This window comes from Microtus pennsylvanicus, chromosome 15 (assembly GCF_037038515.1).
Source record: "Microtus pennsylvanicus isolate mMicPen1 chromosome 15, mMicPen1.hap1, whole genome shotgun sequence".
Taxonomy (NCBI): Eukaryota; Metazoa; Chordata; class Mammalia; order Rodentia; family Cricetidae; genus Microtus; species Microtus pennsylvanicus.
The window spans coordinates 71,360,468-71,383,395 of record NC_134593.1 but is presented as its reverse complement, the minus strand read 5'-3'; the positions used below and the strand labels follow the sequence as shown (position 1 = coordinate 71,383,395).

The window sequence follows — 22,928 nt, the reverse complement described above, 5'->3', positions numbered from 1 at the left end:
TTCGTCACTGCATACATTCCGATGTATAGCGGGCTTTACTGCCGTGTGGGAACGACGCAAATATTTTATCCAGAAGGCTTGTTATTGACAAGGTACCAAGAGGGTGCAAAGTTGGACGGCATTAAAATTTATGACCGTGAGATCCTTTTTACAGGGACCACTTGATAGATCTTGCTTTAAATCAATACCTGTCAAGTCTTTTAGGTAACTGTATGATGGTGTCATTTCTGTCTTCTACAAAAGAGGCAAAAAAAAAAAAACCACTAAAAAAGAAAACGAGAAAAAAAAACCTATATTGCTTTTCATATTTATAATCTTGCTTCATAGCATGTAGTACCATAGTAACTGCAATGGCTAAGTGAGTGGGGAAGGCATCCTCCCGAGTTTTAGTTTGGGTGTCTTTTTATTACTTAAAAAAAAATATCCTAAAGTTAACGGCTATGCCAACGGATTGATTTTAGATCAGTCAATGTGAGTGGGGACCCCATGCAGTAACGACAGCAAAATACAGCCCACTGTTTGGTGTGATGGTGACTTCTTTTGGAGGGAGGAAATGGGAGAAATGATACAGTTTTATTACATTCTCCTAAAATAAAACTAAATATGTGTGTGGACACATTTAAATTTTTGCTTTAAAGTATAGACAACCTGGCCTGTACCAGTGTTACGTTACACGACACTGCCATTGATTTTTAAGCCCTTTGACCACCTGCTTCAGACTAGTACTGTACAATTGGTGACAATATTTCGTCTTCTCCCCTCCCTCCCTTTCATCTTCTGTTTCTTCTTTCCCTTCCTTACACAAGGCTTAAGGTATCACAACTAAATCCCAAAACCTAGTACTCTAAGATAAGGGTAGCATAAAATATTCAGTGAGAGCATGAGTTTAAAAAAATGCTATACGTAGTCTCTTCTGACTACCTTTTATTAGTATGTAGAAATATAGTCGTGGCAACAAAGAGCTTTTCTCTCAAAATCAGTAAGTATGAACGGCGTGTGGCCCCCAGCTTACAGCTTCTGTCCCTTGGATGCACAATGGGCACGGTGCCCTCGGTGCTTCCCTGCACCCTGGCCTCCATCTTCCTGTGATTTAATGCTCCCCGTTGGGCAGAAACAATAGTGCCAGGTCCATGAGTTCTTCGTGCTGAGTTGGGCACAGTCTAGACATTTAAACCGGATTTGAAATAGCTTGTCTTTTGAGATTGAATTGGGGACCAATTTAATTCAGTTCTGTATCTTGAGAAACCTTTGAGCCCCAGAGGAAGCTGGAAAAACATCAACCCAAGAACATGAAGGGCTGGTGGCTGAGGCCAGGGCGCTCTTTCCTACCGAATTTGCTCTCACTTCAGAACAACATCTGGCTGCCTGGCAGCTAATGGCACATGTTACAGGCCAACAACATCAGGGTCTTTTAGATAGATTTCATGGAGTTCTTTCTCCAGCTTTCCCATTTGGGCCTCATCCTAACTGGCCACTGGAAGGAGGCAAGGACAGGCATGCCCCGTGCGCTGATTAGCAGGGGGATTCGCCCCCCCCCTCGGTCTATATTAAATATAAGGAGAAATTACTAATAGTTGAAATCACTGGACAACACTTCTATGCATGGGATCGTATCCTCTTAAGTTTAAAAAACTAGGCATCAGGTTTATTTTAGTGCTCTGCTAGATACAATAACAGATGTCAGGATTATTTTATTCTAAAATAACCATACTGTTACTTAAGCCTTTCCATTTTGTTTCAGGATAAGAGATCCTCTGCTAATATACCTTTTTCATTTCAAGGTATGTTATGAGACTTTCAGCTAAATTCTGACTAGGTATAGTACCAAAATATCTTTAAAAGGGAATAACATTTTTTCCTCCCTTCCTTCCCTCCTCCTCCTTGCTGGGTATATTTATAGCTATCAATCTTAGCACTTTCACTGTAAGGATAAACAAGAGAAAGAGAGAATACTTGTGTGTGTGTGTGTGTGTGTGTGTGTGTGAAAACACTCATGTGCACGTTTGCATGCAACTGCACAGGATTATTTATGCATAAGAATTCTACTAAGGTTTTCAAAAGACAGAGTTCTGTTTGCAGAACGTGATTTTCAGTTGTTCGTTGGACTCCTGAGGACAGGAGTGATGAGCACATTGATGACTGTCAGTGCCTGCCTGTACCCCATGCAGGCCTGTGAGGGACTCATGGACCCAGTGCCAGCCCGTACCCGTAGACGTTGGCAGGTATGCAGACACTTATTGAGAGAGGTAAGGGGCTTAAAGTATCCAGATAATTTTAAAAAAGCAGCTATAAGTAAAAATCAAATCACAGACAATATCATCAATTAAAGATGAATTAATACTTTAACTATTTTAGGAACATTTTCTTATGTTACATCAATCTAAATTTCTGACAGTTATTCACTCTGAAACCCTCCCATAATGGCCTCATCCCTGGCCTGGGGCAGCTCAAATTACACTGAAATACTTAGTAAGATGTTGGGGGGAGTAACAAATGCAAAGAAAAAAACTGAAATGAGTGTTATGTTTTATAATTTGCAGAGAGAGAGCGAGCCACCCACCAGCCCAGCTAGTGATTATGTGCCTTCTGCTCTGTGCACCATCTCGTGTTACAGGTCATGCGGTGAGCAGACATCTCTTTTTCCTGGGATGCCTGCTAATGTACACACTTAAGACAGCGTCAGGCATCGTACCAGTGAAGCCCATAGCGGCGGCCTCTCTTGACTGCTTGAGAAGCCCATCTCCATCCCGGAAGTCAATGTACACAAGATCTATGGCTTGTAGGCCAAAGGCCTTCGCTATGACGACAATCTTCTGCCGGGCATAGAGGATGTCTTGGGTGTCCTTGTTGCTTGTTGCACCTGTTAAGTGGAATATGCATAGAAAAGTGAGACTTTGCCCTTGGAAGCAAACCCAGACACACGTACTATAGGAACCAGGTTATAAAGGCGTTTCCCTGGGGACTGCATCCCAGAAAAGCAATTATTAATACGCACAGGAAGACAGGTGTATGGGGAAGGAATGTTGAGTGGCGCACGTGTCTAGTGAACTGGCACACTTTTCAATAAGGCCCCTCCTCCGTACCCGGAGGTGGAAGTGGGGTCACAGAGACCTGACTCTCCTCCTCTGTGTTATCACTTGGAGAGTGTCAGGTATCTGGGAGGCCACGTGTGGGGAAGTGGCTCACTTCTTAGAAATGGCACGGGCGGTGTCGTCACGCAAGGGGAGAAACATCACTGGGCAATGGCTGGGGCCAGGAAATGTTTAACAATAAATGTTCTGAAATATACACTAAGGCAAATTTATAATCTATCTTAAAAAATATTTGCCTACTACCTTGAATGTAGAAGACACTGTATTGAGGCCAACAGGCTTGGAGGCCCAGATCCTGGACTGACGTGAGGACAAAGTGTTTAAGCCAGCATCGGGCTGTTGCTGCTAGTAGAAGCCAAGTAGACCCCGTATGTTCCTGAGCATGCCTGAGGCTGCAAGGGGCTTTTATTAGTTACTTTATAAGTGAGCGGACATAATGACGCAGGACTCTGGGAGCAGGAAATGGAGCCCTAAATTATCGGGACGTGGTGGTCAGTGAGTTGTCATGAAAAAAGCCATGGTCAGGACTGGGAAATATGCATTGTTATGCAAATGTCCCTTCGTGAGGGGGCAAAGAAAAAATTACACACACATACACATACACACACACACACATACACAGGGTGGGGTGGGGCTAGGGGAGAGAGAGAGAGAGATATCTTCAACACCTATGCTGGCTCGGAAATCTTCTCCTCCGAAAACGACTGCATCTAGGAACAGACCCACTTGAGGCCCAACCTTCAGGGTCTCTTCACACACTGCCTGGAAAAGAACATAACAGGGTGTCAGAGGCTGGGAGCCAGTGCACCAGCGATACAAAAGATCTGGATGCTAACACAGTTTGGCTGAAACAAACTGAGCCCTTCTCCAAAGCTTTAGTGTTCCCCAGATGAGTACCTCATACACGTTTGCTCTGCCTGGTGTTTACGTTGATAGAGCCATCACTATTTATTACATAGCTAGAATGCTCAAACTAGAGGCCACCCAATCTTCTAGACGACGTTGAGTGAACTTTTTTTTTAGCTTCTATTATAAGTAATTTATGTCTCTCCAGAATTTGTTTTTGCTTTAAGTGACAATTAAATAGTAAACATAAAGCCACAGGAGAGGGGGAAGAATTTTTGAAATCCAACTAATTGAATTGTTTGCATTAGGGTCAAGTAAAATGGTTTCAGGCTTAAAGTCAGGCAGTGCAAAACCTACAACTTCGAAGGGGAAATAAAAATGCTACGGGTCACCCAGGGAGTGGAACAAAGCAACTCTGACACGTCCAGACGAAAGTAAAGACGAATCACGTTCGCTGGAGGTGGAACTGTGGGTCTTGGGTCTGTGAAGTGCTAGCATTTGTGTGGATGGGAACGGGATGAAGGAAGTGGTGGGGCTACTGTTGATTAATTTCAGGCCTTGTGGGAGTGCCTAAATACATTACTGAATAAAATGGCAAAATTGTAGTTTGAAATTAAATCACTGTTCGTATCTGATTCCAGCTAAGGGGTGTATGTGCTCCTGATTGTGCTCTGGGGGTGCTAGGGTGGGCTGCGGCACTCTGTGGTTATTTGTATAAAGGAGTTAGTCACGAGACAGGCATGCAGCAGCCCCCCAAAATTTGCACTCGGCCCTCCTGCACGCCCCTGTGGGTCTGTAAAACTCCCCGAGCATCTGCTTGTATGTTCTCCACTGCAGACCATCTAACTTTTATTAGTGATTTTTTTCCCCCTGCCCTCTGGAGTGGAAGAAAATAAAACAAAACATTAAAACATTAAGGACTAGAAAATCTGGGAAGAGGGTACAGGGGGTGCTAGACAGTCATTCGAAGGTCAGGTGGACTGGGAGACACATTCTGGGAAATCAGGGCTCTGAGTCTGGGAGGACAGGTAGTTTAATGTAACCACACAGCCACGGTGGCTGAGAACTGGCTCAGCTAGAAGACACTATGTTTGAAACATGACACTGTAAGTTATTTATATATGTGAACTGTAAACAATAATCTTATCCGCTAGAGAGTACAGATGATAGGCCAGGGCATTTGAGGATGGAAAGACAATTTTCAGGAAAAACAATTCAAATTTAATTCATAAAGGTGACAAAATAAAATATCCATGTACATTTAATCTATACATGTACCAGTTGAAAACACAGTTAATTCTGTGATTTTATATATATGTATATACTCCAGGAACACATAAATGTTTTGTTTAGATATTTGAGACACACAAGGCCTTCTTTATAAATTGCTTTCTTTGTCTTCCAAGATATTGACAATCCAAGATAATGTTTTTGGAGTAGGATGGATAAGACATGGTATAAATACCTTTCTTTGTTTACAAATCTTTCTTTAAAAAATTTTAAGTAGATGTTCAAATTAAAAAAAAACAGTTCCCTTTAGGTAATTAAAATAAAATGCTAACTTACATCACCACATTATGGCTTTCTTACCTTGAAATTGAGCAAACCCATGGCAGTCTCCACAAAGGGGATTAAATTCATTGGCTGTTCAAGTTTTCGGCCTTTTAAGTGGAATGAAAATTTGTCTGAAAACTAAAATCAGAAGTGTCATAGGTGATTAGCGACAAGAACAGAAGTTCAACCCCTGAAATGCAGACACAGGAGCAGGGCTGAAGCCTTTGACCTGAGGAACTAATATCCCAGCCTCCTTCATCCACACAAAGGACCGGGGAGGGGGGGAGCAAAAGCAGAGAAACTAAAGGTAACAAAGTTCCCCGGAAACCAGAAAGTGAAATCTCAAACACCACAATCCACCTTCCTCCAGAGGAAATAATTTGAGGCCTAGGAGTTAGGAGGGAGGAGAGACTCCCAGGTTTAAATGGTTCCCTGGAAAACATATTTACCCAGGACCCCTCACCCTCTCCTCTCCATTAAATGCAAATGGCAGACGCGGGAACAAAGCGCAGCTCGCTACCTGCCCTTCTGTTTTTGTTTCGAACCCAACACCGACACACGTGCACTGTGCGGCGTTCAGCTGCCTTCTACATATATAAAATCGTTATAGTACCATTACCCTTTGTTCGGGAGGGTTTTCTTCATAATTTTTTTTAAGCTTACCTAGGAAGACCTTAAAAAGGAAGTTTAATTCTTTGAAGACCAAAGCTTGCCAATTTTTTCCATGAGACCAGTTCACAGCTAGCTCTTTGCTGCCAGTGGGGTAGCCCAAATTCCAAAATCTATCATCTGGAAACATACAAAAGCTCCCTCGCAGATCCCCCACACCCCCCGATTCAAAAAGGGGGGGTAGCCCCACAATCTAAATTGTAAATCTATTATGTCTATCTAGATCTAATAAGATGTGGGAAGATAAAAAAAGAGAGAGAGGGAGAGAGAAAAACACAGGTATAATAAAGATATTTTTGTAAATAAAGTTGAAAACATATATATCCATTTAAATTTAAGGAATATTCAGCCATTAATGGATATCAAAGGAAAAGGGAATTTTAATCATCTCTCCATTCAGTCTCAGTTGGGTAAATCATATCTAAGAGATTTGCATAAATATAAACCATCAAAGACTTTTCATCTTCAAAGGGGGTTTCAAGGCCTATAAGCTTTGTACTGTAATCATCACAGGTCACCACCCTGCAGGAATAAGGCTGCTATGGCAACATAAAAAACTAATGCTTAAGGCTTAGCATAATATTCTCACTAATAGAAAGGAAACTCATTTTAAAAGCTGGCAGCCTATTTACCAGAGGCAGGATTAAAGGTGTTATTTCCCCTTTACCTGCCCCCTCCTTGCCTGTGCGCCCCCCCCTAAAAAAACCTAATCACTGGGATCTTTAAAAAGCTTTTCAGCGATTTGCAGTAACTTTACAATTAGGCTAAAATAAATCACAGCTTTCAGTAATGAAGAATGATTCCCATTGCTCGCCGCCCCTCCCTCCGAGCCGCGTCACCAGCTCCTCTCCCAGTAACTTTCAGGGAAGGAACCATCCACGACCACAGCCTGGGCCAAGAGGAGGCTGACGGGATGGGGCAGCCGTAAGGTACTAGATGCTGGGAAAATAAAACATAATTTATGTCACAATTAAACTTGAAAACAAGTAGTGAAATATTGGTGGTTTGAGTGTTGAATACATAGCTATGGGTTTTCTTTTCTCATTAAAAAAAAGAAAAAGAAAAAAAAGAAGAAGAAGAAAGAAAACTCCCAAGGCTACTTGGACCTTTCTCTGTGATAGTCATTATAACTACAAAAATCGTAAAGTTTACAAGTAGGTAAATCTTTTACAAGATATCCCCTGTTCTTAATGAACAAAACCTCTAATGCCTTTTGCTTTATAGCCAATAGGGGCATTTAAAAATAAAATATGCTAGCCCCTCCCCCTTCCCCATCCCCTTCTTTCTTAAAAAATTGCATTAAGTACTAACACAAAAGGTAACTAGTGGAGAAGTTTCAATTAATTTTTTCAAAAGGAGACGATTAAATGTTTCCGGCCTGGTAAAGTGTTCATTTCATCGAGGTGGAGGGGACTGGGGAGGGGGGGCATGAGGAAAAGAAGGGGGGAAAATTACAAAGAGATTGGGGAGGAGATGAAGTAGCAGGGCTCAGCAATTCTTTCAGTCCCCGCGCACACCCAATAGCCTGTTGGAAGAATGCACACTGTGGGGATTTGTGGGAGAATTGTCCCGCGACAAAAGAGGCAGAGTTACGCTTGTTACAGCCCAATAAGCCGTGCCAGTCAGACAAGAGCCCACACTAACGACAAAAGGCGAGCAGGCGATTCTCACACAAAAGAAAACAAGCAAGCCGGTCTTTCAGTTGTGCGCCAGGCTTGGGGTTTTACGCTCCGCACACATACAAACCGAGAGGAAAATAAACAGCCCCGGAGACTTCTGCTAGCTACAAGTCCTATTTCAGAGTGCCCCTCACATCCAGGGATCTGAAACAGCGACAGGAAGCTTAGCTCCAGGTTGGGGAGATCTCATCCCCATCTTAAGTGAACAGTGACGCGGTGTTAATAGGCATTAACGAGGAAACTAACTGAAAGAGGAATTTAGAGTTCTCCATCAGCTTAACGCTTGTCTGGATGGGGTCGGAACCCTCAGGACATTAATAGGCTCTACACCCCTGTCTCTCTATGTAACTAAGGCTAACTTGGTGAGATCTCTGGTTAACTAAGTAAACATAAGCCCTTGATGAGCAGGTCTTTGAGAGAGCTCCAGTGTACAGCTGCCAACACAAATACCATGGCATCTACATGTGTAACAGTTCTCAATCTTCAGTAGCTACGGTTAAAGAGTAGAGAAGATAAATTGACTTTTCATATCTTATATTCAACTAGTAGATCTCAAATATTATGACTGCAATATGGAACCACTATAAAATTGGGATGTTTTCCATTTTTCTTTCCCCACTTGGAAAGAATACCAACTTTCTAAAGTCAGGCATGTGTGTGTTTTACTCTGAGCTGTGCACGCCTCAATTGCACTGGCCACATTTCAAGTGCTCAGCAGCTATAGTGGCAGGTGATCCACGTATGGACAATAAAGATGAAGCATATCCCGATAGATTAAACATGTGAGCAGTTGGGGCTGGAGAGATGGCTCAGTGGTTAAGAGCACTTGCTGCTCTTCTGGTGGGTCTGGGTTCAATTCCCAGCACTCACATGGCAACTCACAACCATCTATAACTTCAGGGGGTCTGACACCTTCATAGATGCATGCATGCATGCAGGCAGGACACCAAAGATTATTTTAAAAAATACATTGTTAATGTTTTTAAGTGAGCAGTTTCACCAGGTATGACAGCTACTCACAGTATTGCTATGTCTAGGGGCACAGCCTTCAGGATAATATGAGATATGGCTTTGAATGCCCCACCAGCCATTCAGCCCAGTTATTCCCAAAGGTTCTGCTCCAAGTGGTATAATAAAATGGCATTTTATTCAAGGGACTTACAGAATAATAGTAACTCCCTATTCAATACCCCCTTCCCGAATCTCACAATTAAAACAATCATAGCATAATTGGGCCCATTTCAAAGTTTTCTTAAGTAATTTGACATGCCAACCACTTTACATTTCAGGCTTTTATTGGCTGAAAAGTCTGTCGTGAAACGCAAACACACCTGACAGTAATTTAAAAAGGGGCGCACCAGAGAGCTGTTCAGGAAATAATATCTGAGCTAATTAAAACCACGAGTTAAAAGCTTCCTGTTTCTTCCTCCAGTTGCCCTAAGGAGTGACCTTTCCCTTTTCTGCTTTGGGTTCTTTTTGCTTCATGTGCGGCTAGAGGTCCTCACTGCCTGTGACGGCTCCAGGAGAGCCTCAGCCAGAACCATCTATGTCATGGCTCTTCCAAGTACAAGCCCTGGCTTCCCAGCAGCAGGGCGGATGGATTCTCAGGCAAGTTGGTGTCCAGGAACTGACTTGTGAGGGCTATGGAGGCAGCCGCAGTGACCACAGAAACACTCAGAAAGCAAAAGCAGTTGTTTCTAAAGGAGAGCTCTTCGGGGAAACGTGTTGGGGAAAGTGGGATTCTTGGGGAAGGAAATAGATTTACTACCTGCTTTTCACAATTCCTTCTGCTTCTTTCTTGAGAAAGGATCTCATGTAGCCCAGGCTTGCCCCAAACCTGAGGATGACCTTGAACTTCTGATCTTCCTGTCTCTATCTCCTGAGTGCTGGGGTTATATGATTTTGTCACCACACCCAATTTTAGGTGATGCTGTGTGGTATCTAACCAGGGCCTTCTGCATGTTAGGCAAGCCCTCTACCAATGGAGCTACATCCAGCCCCATGTCCTCCTTGTCTGTTCGAGTCTCTCTCTTTTCTCACAGTGCTGACTGAACCCAGGACCTGACACATGACAAGCAACCGCTCCATACATGAGTTATCGTGTGAGCTGTGTGTGTACGCATCTCTAAACCGATGCCGTCCCCTCCTGGTCCTGGAGATGACTCCTTAGCTGGCCCTGAGCCACACAGCAAAGCACAGCTTACCCACTGGATTTCTTCAGGACCTTCCACCTTTGGTAGCATCACACTAGAGGGCAGAACTCGGGCCTGCAGGATGGTCTCCAGGTCAGCCTCAGCCAGACCACTGGACACTGAGTTGATTCTCACACACTTTTCTGTTGGGCCCAGGTCAAAGTCTTCGAGAGTTCTTACTATTCTCAGTCGTGCTTCATCCTGTGAACATTGAGAAAAATGTACTTAAGTTTACTCTTAACGTTAAGGAAGACCCAAGGAACAGTCCCGGAACTCTGATGGACACTGTGATGAGAATAACACCATTTCTGTCCCCGAGAAAACGGTAGCACTCGTAGGGGAGTGAATGATTTCTACACATCTTTCACGACGGCTGGAACACAAGGGGGATAGACCATCGTATATAGCATACTGACTGTGTACCTCTGAACGGCAGAGCAATGTGCTCATTTGTGTACTTTCTAGTGGAGGGGTAAAATAATTCACTGATTGGGCATGAACTGTGCACTAAGCATAGCTCCAAGTCTTTCTCCCCTTTTCTTCATCTCTAGTCTTAGAAGCTAGACGCCACTGGCGTCATGGCACTAGCATCTGTCAGTGCAGCCGAAATGCAAGCCCTGCACTTCTGCTCTCCAGGTATCACGGTTTTTTAAAAAAGGATTCATCTGTGTTGTCATTATTTTTGTGTGTGTGACCAAGTTGCGTCTTGACACTCAATTAAGAAAGGATTTACAGGAATCTGACATTCAGTACTTCATGAAAGGTTCTCACTAACTCACAGGGAACCAGTAATAGCACTAAGAAATCCCTTCATGGAGTGCTTGACAAACAGACTGTTCTCTTTCATTTGACAGTCTCTGCTGCAGCTATGAGAAGCTGAAAGTCACATTTGAATTATCCCGAGAAAAGCCGTACCAGCTTTGAGCTGGAGGTGAAGACTGTGGGGTGGGCGGGGGGAAGTGAGAACACGAAGAGCTGAGGGCTGGCAATGAGAGAAAGGGAGTTCTTAGGGCCATTCTTTACCGTCAATTCTAGTTTCAAAAATAAAGTCCTCCATCTTGCCAACAGCCCTCAACAAATTCTCACCGCCAGAAGGAACACTTATCAAAGGTAGCTTCATTTGGGAAGAATGTTTATTACACCAATAAAACTTTAAAGCATCTAATACTGATGAATGCATTAAAAAAAAAAAGAGGTCCTGGAGCTGGAAGTATGTCTCAGTGGTTAAGAGCACTCAGTACTCTTGCAGAGGACCCAGGTTTAGTTCCCAGAATCCACTTGGTGGCCGCAGAGTGATACAGTCTGCTGGCCTCCATGGCCACTAGTCACAAACATGGTGCACATATATATACACATATACATTTACACACATAAGCAAACACTCAAACACATAAAATAAAATTACATAAACCTTTGAAAAACTGAACGTATGCAGCCATTTGAATAGCAACACATCTTAGAAAAGAGCTCCCCAAAGCATAGAGAACCATGAATTATTTGATGCACGAAGTAAGCACGCCTTTAACCCTAGCACTCAGGAGACAGAGGCAAGCAGATCACAGAGTTCAAGGCCAGCTTGGTATATACATAGCGAGTTCCATGCTAGCAGAGTTTCATGGTAAGAGCCTATTTAAAACAAAAAGTGATAGAATTATTTAAGCCAACATAAAGTCTAGACCCACAGAGACAACCCAAGACAGTTGATTTAAACCAGACATAAGACAGAACAGAAATCAGGAAGGCTTCCAGTTGGGGCCTGAGCTAAACAGTGTTATCAGAGTGTAGCTTAGCGTTATCGGGACAGGGGAAAGAGCACCCAGAACGAATTTAGGATGTCTCTGTGCAAACCTGATTTCCAGAGTGTTGGCTGTGCATACTTAGGCCGAATTTAGGCAAAAGCAAGAGAAAGCACATGAGATGATGCAGTCAATAGTGACTCGGGTCCACACGATGAATGGCCATTACTTCATGTTTCAGATTTGTCTTTAATAACATACGTGTGTGTTGTAGGACGTATGTACACACAAATGCCCTAAGAGGTAAGCGGCATCAGACTCCCCTGAAGATGGAGTCACAGGCGGGTGTGAACCACACTTGATGAGGGTATGGGGAACCAAACACAAGTCCTCTTCAAGAGAAGGATGAGCTCTTAACCTCTAAGCCCCTCTCCAGTACCCACCCTTGCCCAAACCGGTTGTTTCCCAGTGCAGTCTATGTACTGTGGCTGCAAAGGCTAGCGGGAATGTCCTCATGAGGGAGCACAGGAGTCAGCCCCATAGCGGGGCTCGAAGGCTGTCTGTCGTAGCAGGAGGGGTTCCTGTGCCTTCAGATCCACAGCCTCAGAGACCCTAAAACAACAGGTCATGCTGCACACCGTCCGGACAGTTACTAGGTCTGGATAGTTTGGATTTGCAAACATTCTAACTTCCGGATTCTCACCCTATAACAGGACAGCCTTGCAGAAGATCTACCGAAACACTGACTGGGAGAATAAAAGGTAATTCTCTGGATCGTTTAAGGGTAAAAATATTATGCCGTCAAGCTAAGTGTGGTGGCGCACTCAAGAGGCTGAGGGAGGAGGACATCAGGTTTTAGGCCAGCCTGGTCTACATTACAAGACCCTGTCTTTAAAAAGGAAAGACTGAATCAACATGTCTACCAAATGTGTGCTCAATGACGCAGAATCCCTGGCGACTCTCTAAACTGCTTCTCTGGTGTCCAACAGAACCGGACCCTTAAGCTGCGTGGTTATTTCCTTTGGATCTGAAGAGAAATGTTTGTTCAGAGCTCACATCCCAAACCTGTTTGTGATTTCTCATCTGAACTCAGATTGCCATGGTTTCCGCACATTCCGGCTGACTTAGTAACTCAATCCTTGTGAAATTGGCTGCAAACGAAGCCTCTAATTCCAGTTTCTAGGCATAATCTGATTAGTCCGTTTCGTGTTATAATAATGAGCAGCCAGCGCTCAGCATTTTCTTCCTTTTTGTTTTTTTGGCTCAGAATAAACAGGGCGCTCTTTCCTGGCATGGTGGCGCACCTTTCCAGAGAGAGAGAGGATGGCGTCTGAGGTATATTGCCACACAACACCCTGACTAACAGGCTGCTGATTGCTACAATTTACATCAATGAGGAGCGCATCCCTCTGGTACGTATCCCAAAATATCCAACAACCTTACTGAATTTACACCAACCAACAAGTGTGTGGATTTTTTTATTATTATTTTAATGGTAAAATATGTCACTGTGCTAGTAAATACACCCAAGCCATCTGTTGGGCTGTGAGGAAGGCGGCTTCTAAGAACAATTAGTGGTGTGTATTCTGTGAGTTCCGACCACCCGGTCTGTTAGTTTGACTTCTCCGTACCATCTTCATCATTCCCTTCCTTTCGCGCATCTTTTTCTCCAGCCTTACTCCTCCCTCCATCCCCATCTTCAGATAGGTTAATAAGAGGTCTCCAGGCGCCTGTCACACTCCCTCAGTGGGGTGCTCAGAATGACTTTCAGAAATTTTGAAAGGAACGTGTTTTGTGGTGGAAGAACGCTATAGGGGGGAAAGCTGGTCTCAGGGAGACTGAGGAGGGATCACGGGGCAAACAGCACGGCCTCGCTGATGGGTCCTCGTGGCAGGATGAACGTGGCCCTCTCAGAACTGACAAGCTTGAAGGCTGAATGGATCCTGGAAGTGTTCACTTAGTGCCATTGGGTCCTCTGTATCATGTCTGACTGCAGATTTCACGTGGCTTTCAGACAAGTTGAGATGGACCAGAATCTTCCAAGAGCCCTGCTCTGAAAAGTGGCCTTCCCAAACCTCCCGCAACTGGTCGATATTCCGTGTCACAGGCTGTTTGGTGCAGTGGACCAGAGGCTAATCAAACTGTCCTTATGCATAAGCCACAGTACTGTGTGACCGTGTCTGGGCCAGGAACCAAGGCGTGCTATGATTTCAGAGCCTGGATTCCTGTCACCTGGGGAGGAGACACGCTCCGGTGACGTAAGGAAGCAGATAAATCAACCATCCCCAAGACTGCGGCCTCCGAAACTAAGGGAGAAAATCTGCGTGCAGTTGGTTCAGTTGGCACCCATTAGAGCTAATAACTAATCATCCTCGCGAGTTTCTAGCTCAGAACGAGGAGATCTGCAAAGAAAACAACATCCGTCCACTTTTACACTCCAGTGGAAGGGGTGGTCCCTCGCGGCGGGGCGGCACAGTCTCGCCATCTGGAGAATAAATCGAGTGTGAAGTACAGTATAGTTTGGGACCAAGCTCCGTGGCGGCCGCCCAGCAGTCCGTTCATTAGCCCCAAACTTCCAGGGATTAGAGGAGCATCAATTCTACTGTCGGATAGGATGAGACAGACAGGGCACGGGATTCAAGACGCATCGAGACATCCAGGAGCCCCCTCGGGTTTATTTATAGAACCACGGAGTATAAACACACTCAAATACGTGCCTTAAATAACAGCATCATCACAGTTCCCTAACATCTGAATTAACACCTTCCCTCTGCGCCCCCTCTCCCCTGCATATGCACAAACTGTGAACATTAAAGTATACCCTTTACAGGGAAGGGGGAAAAGCTTGCCTCCACTAGACACTAAGATCCAGTAATTAAGAGTAGGAAGGACCTTCTAGACCCGGGGGAGATGTACAGCCTTTGTAATTAAAAAGCACATATAAAATTAATATTTTTCATTCCATAGAAAGAAATGCCATGTCTTACATTCCAAAGCACTAGTAAATTTTACTTTTTCTAGATCAACTCCTCTAAACCCATTTCCACTCATCTCACTCGTAGTGATGTTACAGGTGTGGACTCTTCCAAGTTTTGAGCATAAGGTCTTGATAGTAGCTTCTTTATATTAAAATTGTCAAGGTTAAGTTTAGCTTAAAAAAAAAAAACTTTGTGCGAACTGTTCCATTTAAAGGCCTCCTTTTCATCTGCTTTCTAGAGACACATAGTAAAAAGCGGAAATGCCTGCAACACAACATAGGTGTGTGTTGTATCAGGAGGCCATACTGCGTTTCTTTATAAATATACAGAATTCATCGTCACAGGGGTCACTAAGAGGGATGTAGTAACCGAATTGAAAAGCATGTTCCTCGATTCTTGCAAACTGGCAGTGTGTTTCACAAGGCAAGAGACAGTGTGGGCATTTAATAAGGCATTAACTGTACAAAATAATGAATTTTGTTCCGACTTTTCAGAGATGAACAGGGCATGCTTTGGCCATATGACTTGCTAGTTCATGGGTTTGTGTTGCTGTTGTGGAAAAGAAATCTTGGGTTGTTTCCTGAAAGGAAAAAAAAAAAAGGAAGGAAAGAAGGAAGGGAAAAAGAAAACCTTGCACTGATGACATTCTGTGTCTTAACTGGCTTAAAATTTCATGCCTTGACTCATCCTACAGCCTTCTACATGTTGTCCCTATTTACTGTGAAATGATAGATTTTGATACAGGACAGTTTTTGATGTGTTAATCATGAAAGATACATTAAAACAAGGGCTTACGGCAAAAAAAAAAAAAATTACAAACCATCTTTCAAGAACCAAGAAGGCTCGGAAGCTTATGGTATGTACTGAAATTTCTCATCTCGGAGATTTAATCAACTCTACAACAGGCAAACACAACATAGAAAACACAATGAGGACATTCAAAACTCCATGAGAAGAATTAACATTTCCAACAGAGCCAGCCAGAGAGGCCCTGCTGTCAAAGGTCCCTGCTGCCAAGCTGGAGGACGTAAGACTGATCCCCCAAATTAGGTGATGGGAACTGACTCTGGCAGGTTGTCCTTTGACCTAAGTGGGGTGTGCTCCGCATGCACCCCCTCCCCAAATCAGTAAGTGTAAAAGGATTAAAAGTATTTCCAAAAGACACTAGAACCGTGGCTTTGAGTGACACAAAATTTCACATGTACCTCACGTCGAGGCATGAAGACTGGACATTTGTGTGTTTCGCTGTATATGAGTTTCACTAAAAAACAGAAGACGTACAATAAACATCCCTGGTTGGTGATAAGCATGTGGTAGGACCGAGGGAAGAGTGGGGCTGTCTGCAACTTACATGGAAATAAATTTTGAAGATGAGCTGATGACGGACAGGACAGATGAAGACAGGCAGAGCAGTGTGCCAGTGGGAAAACACAGCAGAGGATACTTGGCTTTCATTGTATAATCTTTCAAATTTTCTAATGTTCAAAATTCCGGTAATAAAATTGAGAAAAAAAATATTGTGAAAAGATTTCTAAAATGTTCGTATTTGGGGAGCAGGTCAATGACTGACTCTATGTTTATTAAAAACAAACACAACCTCACAAGTCTCCTTGACATTTGTGTCTATCTGAGTGTCCCCACAATAAAAAGTTTAAGAATAACAACTTTCACTTTGTTATCTGAGGACACAATTTGTAGACAACTATTTGTGAGTTTTTGGTGGTTTTGTTTTCTGTTTGGTTTTGGGTGTTGTTGTTTGGTTTCTTTTTTCTTTTTGAAGATTTAATAAGCATTAGATGTATGCCTGGTGTTCTCGGAGGCAAGAAGGCAGCGGCACTGAATCCCTTGCAGCTGGAGTGTGGGCTATCATGGGTCATCACGACGGCTTTGGGAACCCAATCCAGGTCCTCGGCAAGAGCCACAAGTGTCCCTAACCACTGAGCCCTAGCTCCAGTCCCTTGGTAACGCTTTAACGAGACAAGATTCATACAATGTAGTTCCCCCAGTCGTACTTCTCCTTTCTGCATATTTGCTTTGCTTTAGAACTCAGAGACATAATATGAAACCTTCCGTAAATGGCTTCTTTCATCTGTGGTCATGTGTCAGGACTTGCTCGTGTTCCATCATCCATCAACACCTTTTACTGTCAAACAATATCCCACCGTATGGATATTTGTGAACCCCTCCCTTTTATAATGTCACATAGTAACTGTACGCTCAGCATTCTGAGGAACTGTCAGCTGGTTGTCAAAGTAACCTTACCGATTTAGTAGTCCCATACTGTAGTATATGGCTAGTGATGGGGCCCATAGGATTAGAAGTGTAGTAGGGTTTAGCTAGTGGAACAAAACCTGCCGCCCACAGGCAGGGGTGGCCCTTCCCACAGAGCCTGAGAGGAGCAAGGGAGGCTGGGATTGGGCTTGGAGACTCTGACAACTAAGAATTTCAATAGCAGCAGCAGAAGGAACACCCCCTAGAAGGGAGCCGGAATGGACAGATGGGATGACTTCAAGAGGACAGGCACTTGCCATGGACGAGCCCGATAATCTAAGTTCAAGTCCTAGAATCGATGGGGGAAGGAGAAAATGACTCCTGAAAGCCGTGCTTTGACTTCCATGTGGGTGCTGAGGCACACTCACGCGCACACGCACGCACACACGCACGCACGCACATACACACAAACGCACACGCACACACACACACACACGCACATACACACAATCACACATACACATACACACTCACACGCACACACGCACACACACACGCACGCACATACACACAAACGCACACACACACGCACACACGCACGCACATACACACGCACGCACACACGCACGCACGCACACACGCACGCACATACACACAATCACACACGCACATACACACTCACACGCACACACTCTTACACACATGCATGCACACACGCACGCACACACACACGCACGCACACACACACGCACGCACATACACACAAACGCACACGCGCGCACACACACGCACATACACACAATCACACACGCACATACACATACACACTCACACGCACACACTCTTACACACATGCATGTACACACACATGCACATACACACACTCACGCACACTCTCACACACACACGCATGCGCATGCACACACACATGCACATGCACACACACACAAAAACCAAGTAGGTGACCCACATTATAAGAAGGAGTCAGGGGAGGGAGCCCTGCCTACTGGCAGGGGGCTGTACAGAGAGACAAACAAGTCTACTAGAGCAGCAGAGAATTAGCTGAAGAGCTAAGAGGACGTGAATTCACAGGTGCACCCTAAGGTCGCTCTGGACCAGGTGCCTTGTCCTTGGTCACACTTCCACACTGAAGCATCATCCTTTGGGAGGGCCTGAAGGCCTAGAAGGACTCACTCCCATTCACCTTCTGTTTGGGGGACTCCAGTCCAGCCCACTAACACAGCAGAGTGGGTGGCCACCACCTCCCCCAGCACACCTGCTAATTGGTCTCCCTCCACCCTGCCCCTGGCGGACTGAGAAGGTGTCTCTCTTCCCCAACTGGTACAAAGTACCACTGGAGCCAAGCTGCCCTCTCCCTTTGCCGGTATTTATATTTCACGACTTCTCTGGGTTACAGGAGGTAATTAACTGTTTTGGTTTAAAAGCCCTCCTGCTGGGTCGCAGTCTGCGTGGGAGAATCAAAGTAAACAAGCAAAAGGGAACCGTGTCATCAAAGGCCTGTGCACCTACCTTTCTTCATTATGAGGAGGGAAACGCGGCATTTGCTGCAGGTGCTGCAGATCGCCGGTCGGGGCAGGAGCCCGGTGCTTCCGCTCTTTTTCATGGTAAACCAAGAGTGATCGGTTCATAATTTAATGAGGCAGGCTTACCGAGGGTCCAAACACGGCAGAGATAACAGGCACATCACCTATGCCCTGCCTGAACAGTTGTAAGTGATGCTGGCAATACATTCTGTCAGGTGACCTCCTCCAGCTACACTGTGGGAGGAGGATTAAACGTCTCCTCTCCATGTGCACATCAAGAACCAGCTATTGGGGCTGGGCGCCTGGCTCATTTGGTAGAAGTGTTTGCCTAGCATTGTTGAGGTCCTGACTCCAACCTTCACACACTGGGTGGGGTTCACAGGTAATCCCAGCTGTCAGGAGGCAGACAGGAAAGGTCGGAAGTTCAAGGTCATCCTAAGCCTTACAGCAAGTTTCTTGTCAATTTGAGTTACCTGAGATTCTGGGTTTCTGTTTGTTTTAGGGTTTCTCTGTGTAGTCCTGGCTGTCCTGGTACTCAGACTGTAAACCAAGCTGGATTCGAACTCAGAGACATCCACCTGCCTCTGGCCCCTGAGTGCTGGGATTAAAGATGTGCACCACCACAAACCAGTTTGAGGCCAGCCTGGTCTACAGAGGGAGTTCCAGGACAGCCAGGTCTACACAGAAAAATCATCCAAACAACCAAATTTTAAAACTATTTATTGTGACTGTGTGTATGTGCATGATGGGATGGAGCTGTTTCTCCCCTTCAACCTTCCAGTCGTTCTGGGGGTTGAACTGAGGTCCCCAGGTTCGTGCAAGTACCATCTTGCCAGCCCAAGAACAATTTTTTTCATTAAAGTCTAGCTTATTTCTATATAGGAAGACATGATTCTCTACCCATCACCAAGGCTTGGAGGCATACTGGGCCACATTTTTCTCTGGCTGTCCATGGTGGACATGAACAAACAATGACACTGGGGTCAGAAAATCCTGTCTCTATGTCAGTCACTTCAGCAACACCTCAGGTGCCAACACAAAGAAACCAGAGTCCATCAGTAGGGAGTTACAGCACTATACCGGGAGGAGTAAAAAGGCCCGGCAGCTTGGCACAACCAGCCTTGCCACGAAGCAAAGCCAGCTAAGCTCACTGCAAGTGACTTGCTCCCGACCCCCTCTCTTCCCATAGCGGAACACCGGGTGACGATTCGAGTCTGTTAGTCATTTGTCTTCCTAGCAGCCAGGAAGGAAGAAAATTTGGTAGAGCAACAACGTGGGCATCAGCAGAAGCCACAGGAGAACAGCTGTTTCTACGGTGCGCAAAACTGGACCGTGACTTTCCCAAGCAGCTGCTCACACGGGCTAGGCTTTAGAGCTAAAAAGAAATTAATACAGAAGACAAACAAAACAAACAAACAAAAACACTGCCTCCCTCAAACAAACAAACAAACAAACACTTCCAGACAAGAGATTGTCTGAGACAGAGTCTCACGTATCCAGACAGGTCTCAAGCTTCCTGTGTAAAGGAGACTGACTTTCAACTCCCCGCTTCCCAAGAGTTTGGGTATCACAGGTTCAGTACTTTCTGAACGTTAGACAAGCAGTCAATTAGCCATGCTAGCTTGGGGCCTTTGAAACCTGGCCATGCTTTGGAATTCACTGCATAGCCTGGACTCAAAACTGTGCCGATCCTTTCCTAACTGCCTCTGGAAAACTGGGACTGCGAGCCTACGCCACCACACCTGGCTTACTCTGGTCCTTTCACATGACAAATGTACAGGCATTTAAACATTTTTACATTTATTTAACGTGCACACTTGTCTGTGTGTGAGCAAGCGTGGGTGCCTTGGCATACACATGGTCATCAGAAGACAAACTGAGGGATTTGGTCCTCTGCATCATACAGACTTTGAGGGTCAGACTCAGGTCATCAGGCTTGACAGCGATCCAACAACTTACCTGCTGAGCCATCTTACTAACCAAATACTTTAAAGGGTCTTACCCTCTTCTAGAATAAACTGATAGGTATTTTAAAGGGTTGTACTTTTCCATCTCATTCATATATTTTTTCTTAAAACCAACCATGAAAGAGATGAAAATTAATAGAGGATGGAAGATGGTGGTGACCTGCAAATCCTTTTTGTTCGTTTGCTCATTTTTGGTTTTGAGACAAGGTTTCCTTTGTAGCCCTGGCTGTCCTGGAACTCCTCTGTAGACCAGACAGGCCTCAAACTTGGAGATCTGCCTGCCTCTGCCTCTGGGATTAAAGGTGTGGGTCACCCCGTTTTTGTTTTGTTTTTCAAGTATTTCCAGACTGGTCTCTAACTCACCACACGGGGTTATACAGCCAAGGATAAGAATGACCCTGAACTCCTGATCCTCCTCCTCCCTCCATTTCTGCAGTGCTGGCTGGGAGAACTTGACCCGATTTAGGCGGAGCTGGGGATCTAGCCCAAACATGCTGGGGCAAGCAGGAAGGGTATTAAGTGGGCTACATTTATCTATCTGTATATGGGAGTGGGGGAGTTCGAGTGTGCCACAGCCTGCATGCAGAGAGCTAGTTCTCTCCTTCCATTACATGGATTCCAGGGATCCAGCTCAGGCCGTGGTGGGAAGCGCCTGAACCCAATGAACCATCTCTCTATATCGGCTTCATTTTTCTTCCTCAAAGAAGGGGGAAACTTTGCTAACTGTGGTCTGGTCACCACAGAGGGCTGTTCTCTGGGACCGCCTACACTGGCAGCGGCTTTGCTTCCTAGTCTGCAAATGGGTATTGTAGAGGTGGCAAGAGCCACTGAGTGCACCAACTCCCACACACCGGATTGTCTCTAATTAAACCCCCCTCCCCCACCCGCCACTGTGAATGCTAACAAAACAATAGCGGGCTGGCAGTGCTGTTGGTGTTGGCTTCCCCCTTGCTTTCCACCTTTCCCGTGCCAGCCCTTCTCATCCACGTCTCGGCAGCTTTGCTCCCTCGCTGGTGCCAGGCAGGCAGGCATACTGCGCAACCACTTGGGTTTTCTTTCCTCTTTTTGCGCCCAGTAAATTTTCATAAAGCGTTTAACGTGCGAACAAGTAGGTTAATTTCCCGAGTGGCGAACTCAGAGCTCGGCACCACTGCCGCAATTTGGCTTCTGAGGCCAGGGCCTCGGCCCCAGCAGCCAGAAACCTTGCCAGATCCCTCTCTGAACAGCCCCAGGTGCGATTTAGCAGAACAGATTGTGCGGACGCTGGATGGCCCGTGTCACAATAAAACAGTGTCCTTTCTTCCTGTGAGAAGAAGATGGAAGCCTCTTGGGCAGAGGTTCTGCCAGCAGAGGCCCCTGGACATGTAGGACAGGGGAAAGGCATCCCATCTGGCCACACACACCTGGCTTCAAGAACATCAAAGTCCTAACAACATCAGAGGTCCCCACTAGCCCCTGCCATACAGCGTCGTTGTTTTCTCTAACTTTAAGTGGAGAAGGAAACCCAACGGTTTACATTAATATGCAAAAGATGGAATAATCACAAAGAAAACCACAAACTCTTTGAGACTGGCCTCTAATATACACCTAGCTGGACTCTGCATCACACCTTGATGGGGAGTGACCTGCAAAGTGGGCAATGACTCTGTTTTGACATTTAGGTGTTGGCTCGCCCAGCAACGGCCAGGCTGCTGGAGGAAGATGCTGTGGAGAAACACCAGGCTTCACAGCTCGCCCTGCTAAGCTCAGAGATGAGAACAGCCTGTTCCCCGATGTGAGTGTGTAGTAGTAGGAGCGGCGGGGCTGCGTCCCCAGCACCCAGCCGCCCACATGGCTAGCTCTAGCTTATGCCCCAAAATAACTACACGGAAACTGTATTCTTTTAAACACCGCTTGGCCCATTATATCTAGCCTTTTCTCGGCTAACTCTCTCACCTGGACTAGCCCATTTCTAATAATGTGTGTAGCCCATGAGCTGGCTTACCAGGAATGATCTTAACCTGCATCTGTCTGGAGTGGGAGAATCATGGCGACTCCTTGACTCAGCTTCTTTCTCCCAGCATTCTGTTCTGTTTTCTCCACCCACCTATGTTTTAACCTATGAGGGCCAAGCAGTTTCTTTATTGCTTAACCAATGAAATCAACAGATTGATATATGACACTTCCCCATCAGGAGTAAGATTAGTGAATCTTAGAAAAGACCAGACTGGAAGCCAAAGTCCCCAATGACAGTGACTTTACCCTTAGTGATAAACAACTCATGAATAGAACAGTGGAGTCCCCATGCCCACGGCTCAGGAATAAAACATGTAGATGCTTTTTAACTTATGATGGGGTTCAACCCTTAAACAGTAAGTTAAAAAGGTCAGATACTTGGTTCCCCTAGAACTGAAGTTACAGAGAGTTGTGAGCTACCATGTGGGTGCTGGGGATTGAACCTGGGACCTCTAGAAGAGCAGT

General features: G+C 45.2%; 1 protein-coding gene and 1 long non-coding RNA gene across 7 annotated transcripts in view; one reads left to right on the top strand and one right to left on the bottom strand.

Moving 5' to 3' along the window:
- The window catches only part of Clybl (citramalyl-CoA lyase), a 220,075-nt gene that overhangs the window by 18,258 nt on the left and 178,889 nt on the right, over nt 1-22,928 (bottom strand). For all 3 annotated transcript variants that reach the window (XM_075949781.1, XM_075949782.1, XM_075949783.1), the window contains exons 3-6: nt 10,045-10,233; nt 5,529-5,630; nt 3,761-3,854; nt 2,693-2,860 (exon numbers count right to left, since the gene is read on the bottom strand). In XM_075949781.1, the coding sequence (XP_075805896.1) occupies nt 2,693-2,860; nt 3,761-3,854; nt 5,529-5,630; nt 10,045-10,233 (553 nt within the window). The remainder of the gene's footprint in view (nt 1-2,692; nt 2,861-3,760; nt 3,855-5,528; nt 5,631-10,044; nt 10,234-22,928) is intronic.
- Nucleotides 1-22,928, top strand: part of LOC142835935 (uncharacterized) — a 94,481-nt gene that overhangs the window by 63,522 nt on the left and 8,031 nt on the right. Inside the window, exons 1-3 of one of the 4 annotated variants that reach the window (XR_012907962.1) lie at nt 10,229-10,668; nt 12,482-12,529; nt 13,045-13,180. This is a non-coding gene — a long non-coding RNA (uncharacterized LOC142835935). Of the gene's footprint in view, nt 1-10,228; nt 10,669-12,481; nt 12,530-13,035; nt 13,373-22,928 lie in introns of those variants that run through there. The other 3 variants (XR_012907959.1, XR_012907961.1, XR_012907958.1) reach the window with 3 other exon arrangements.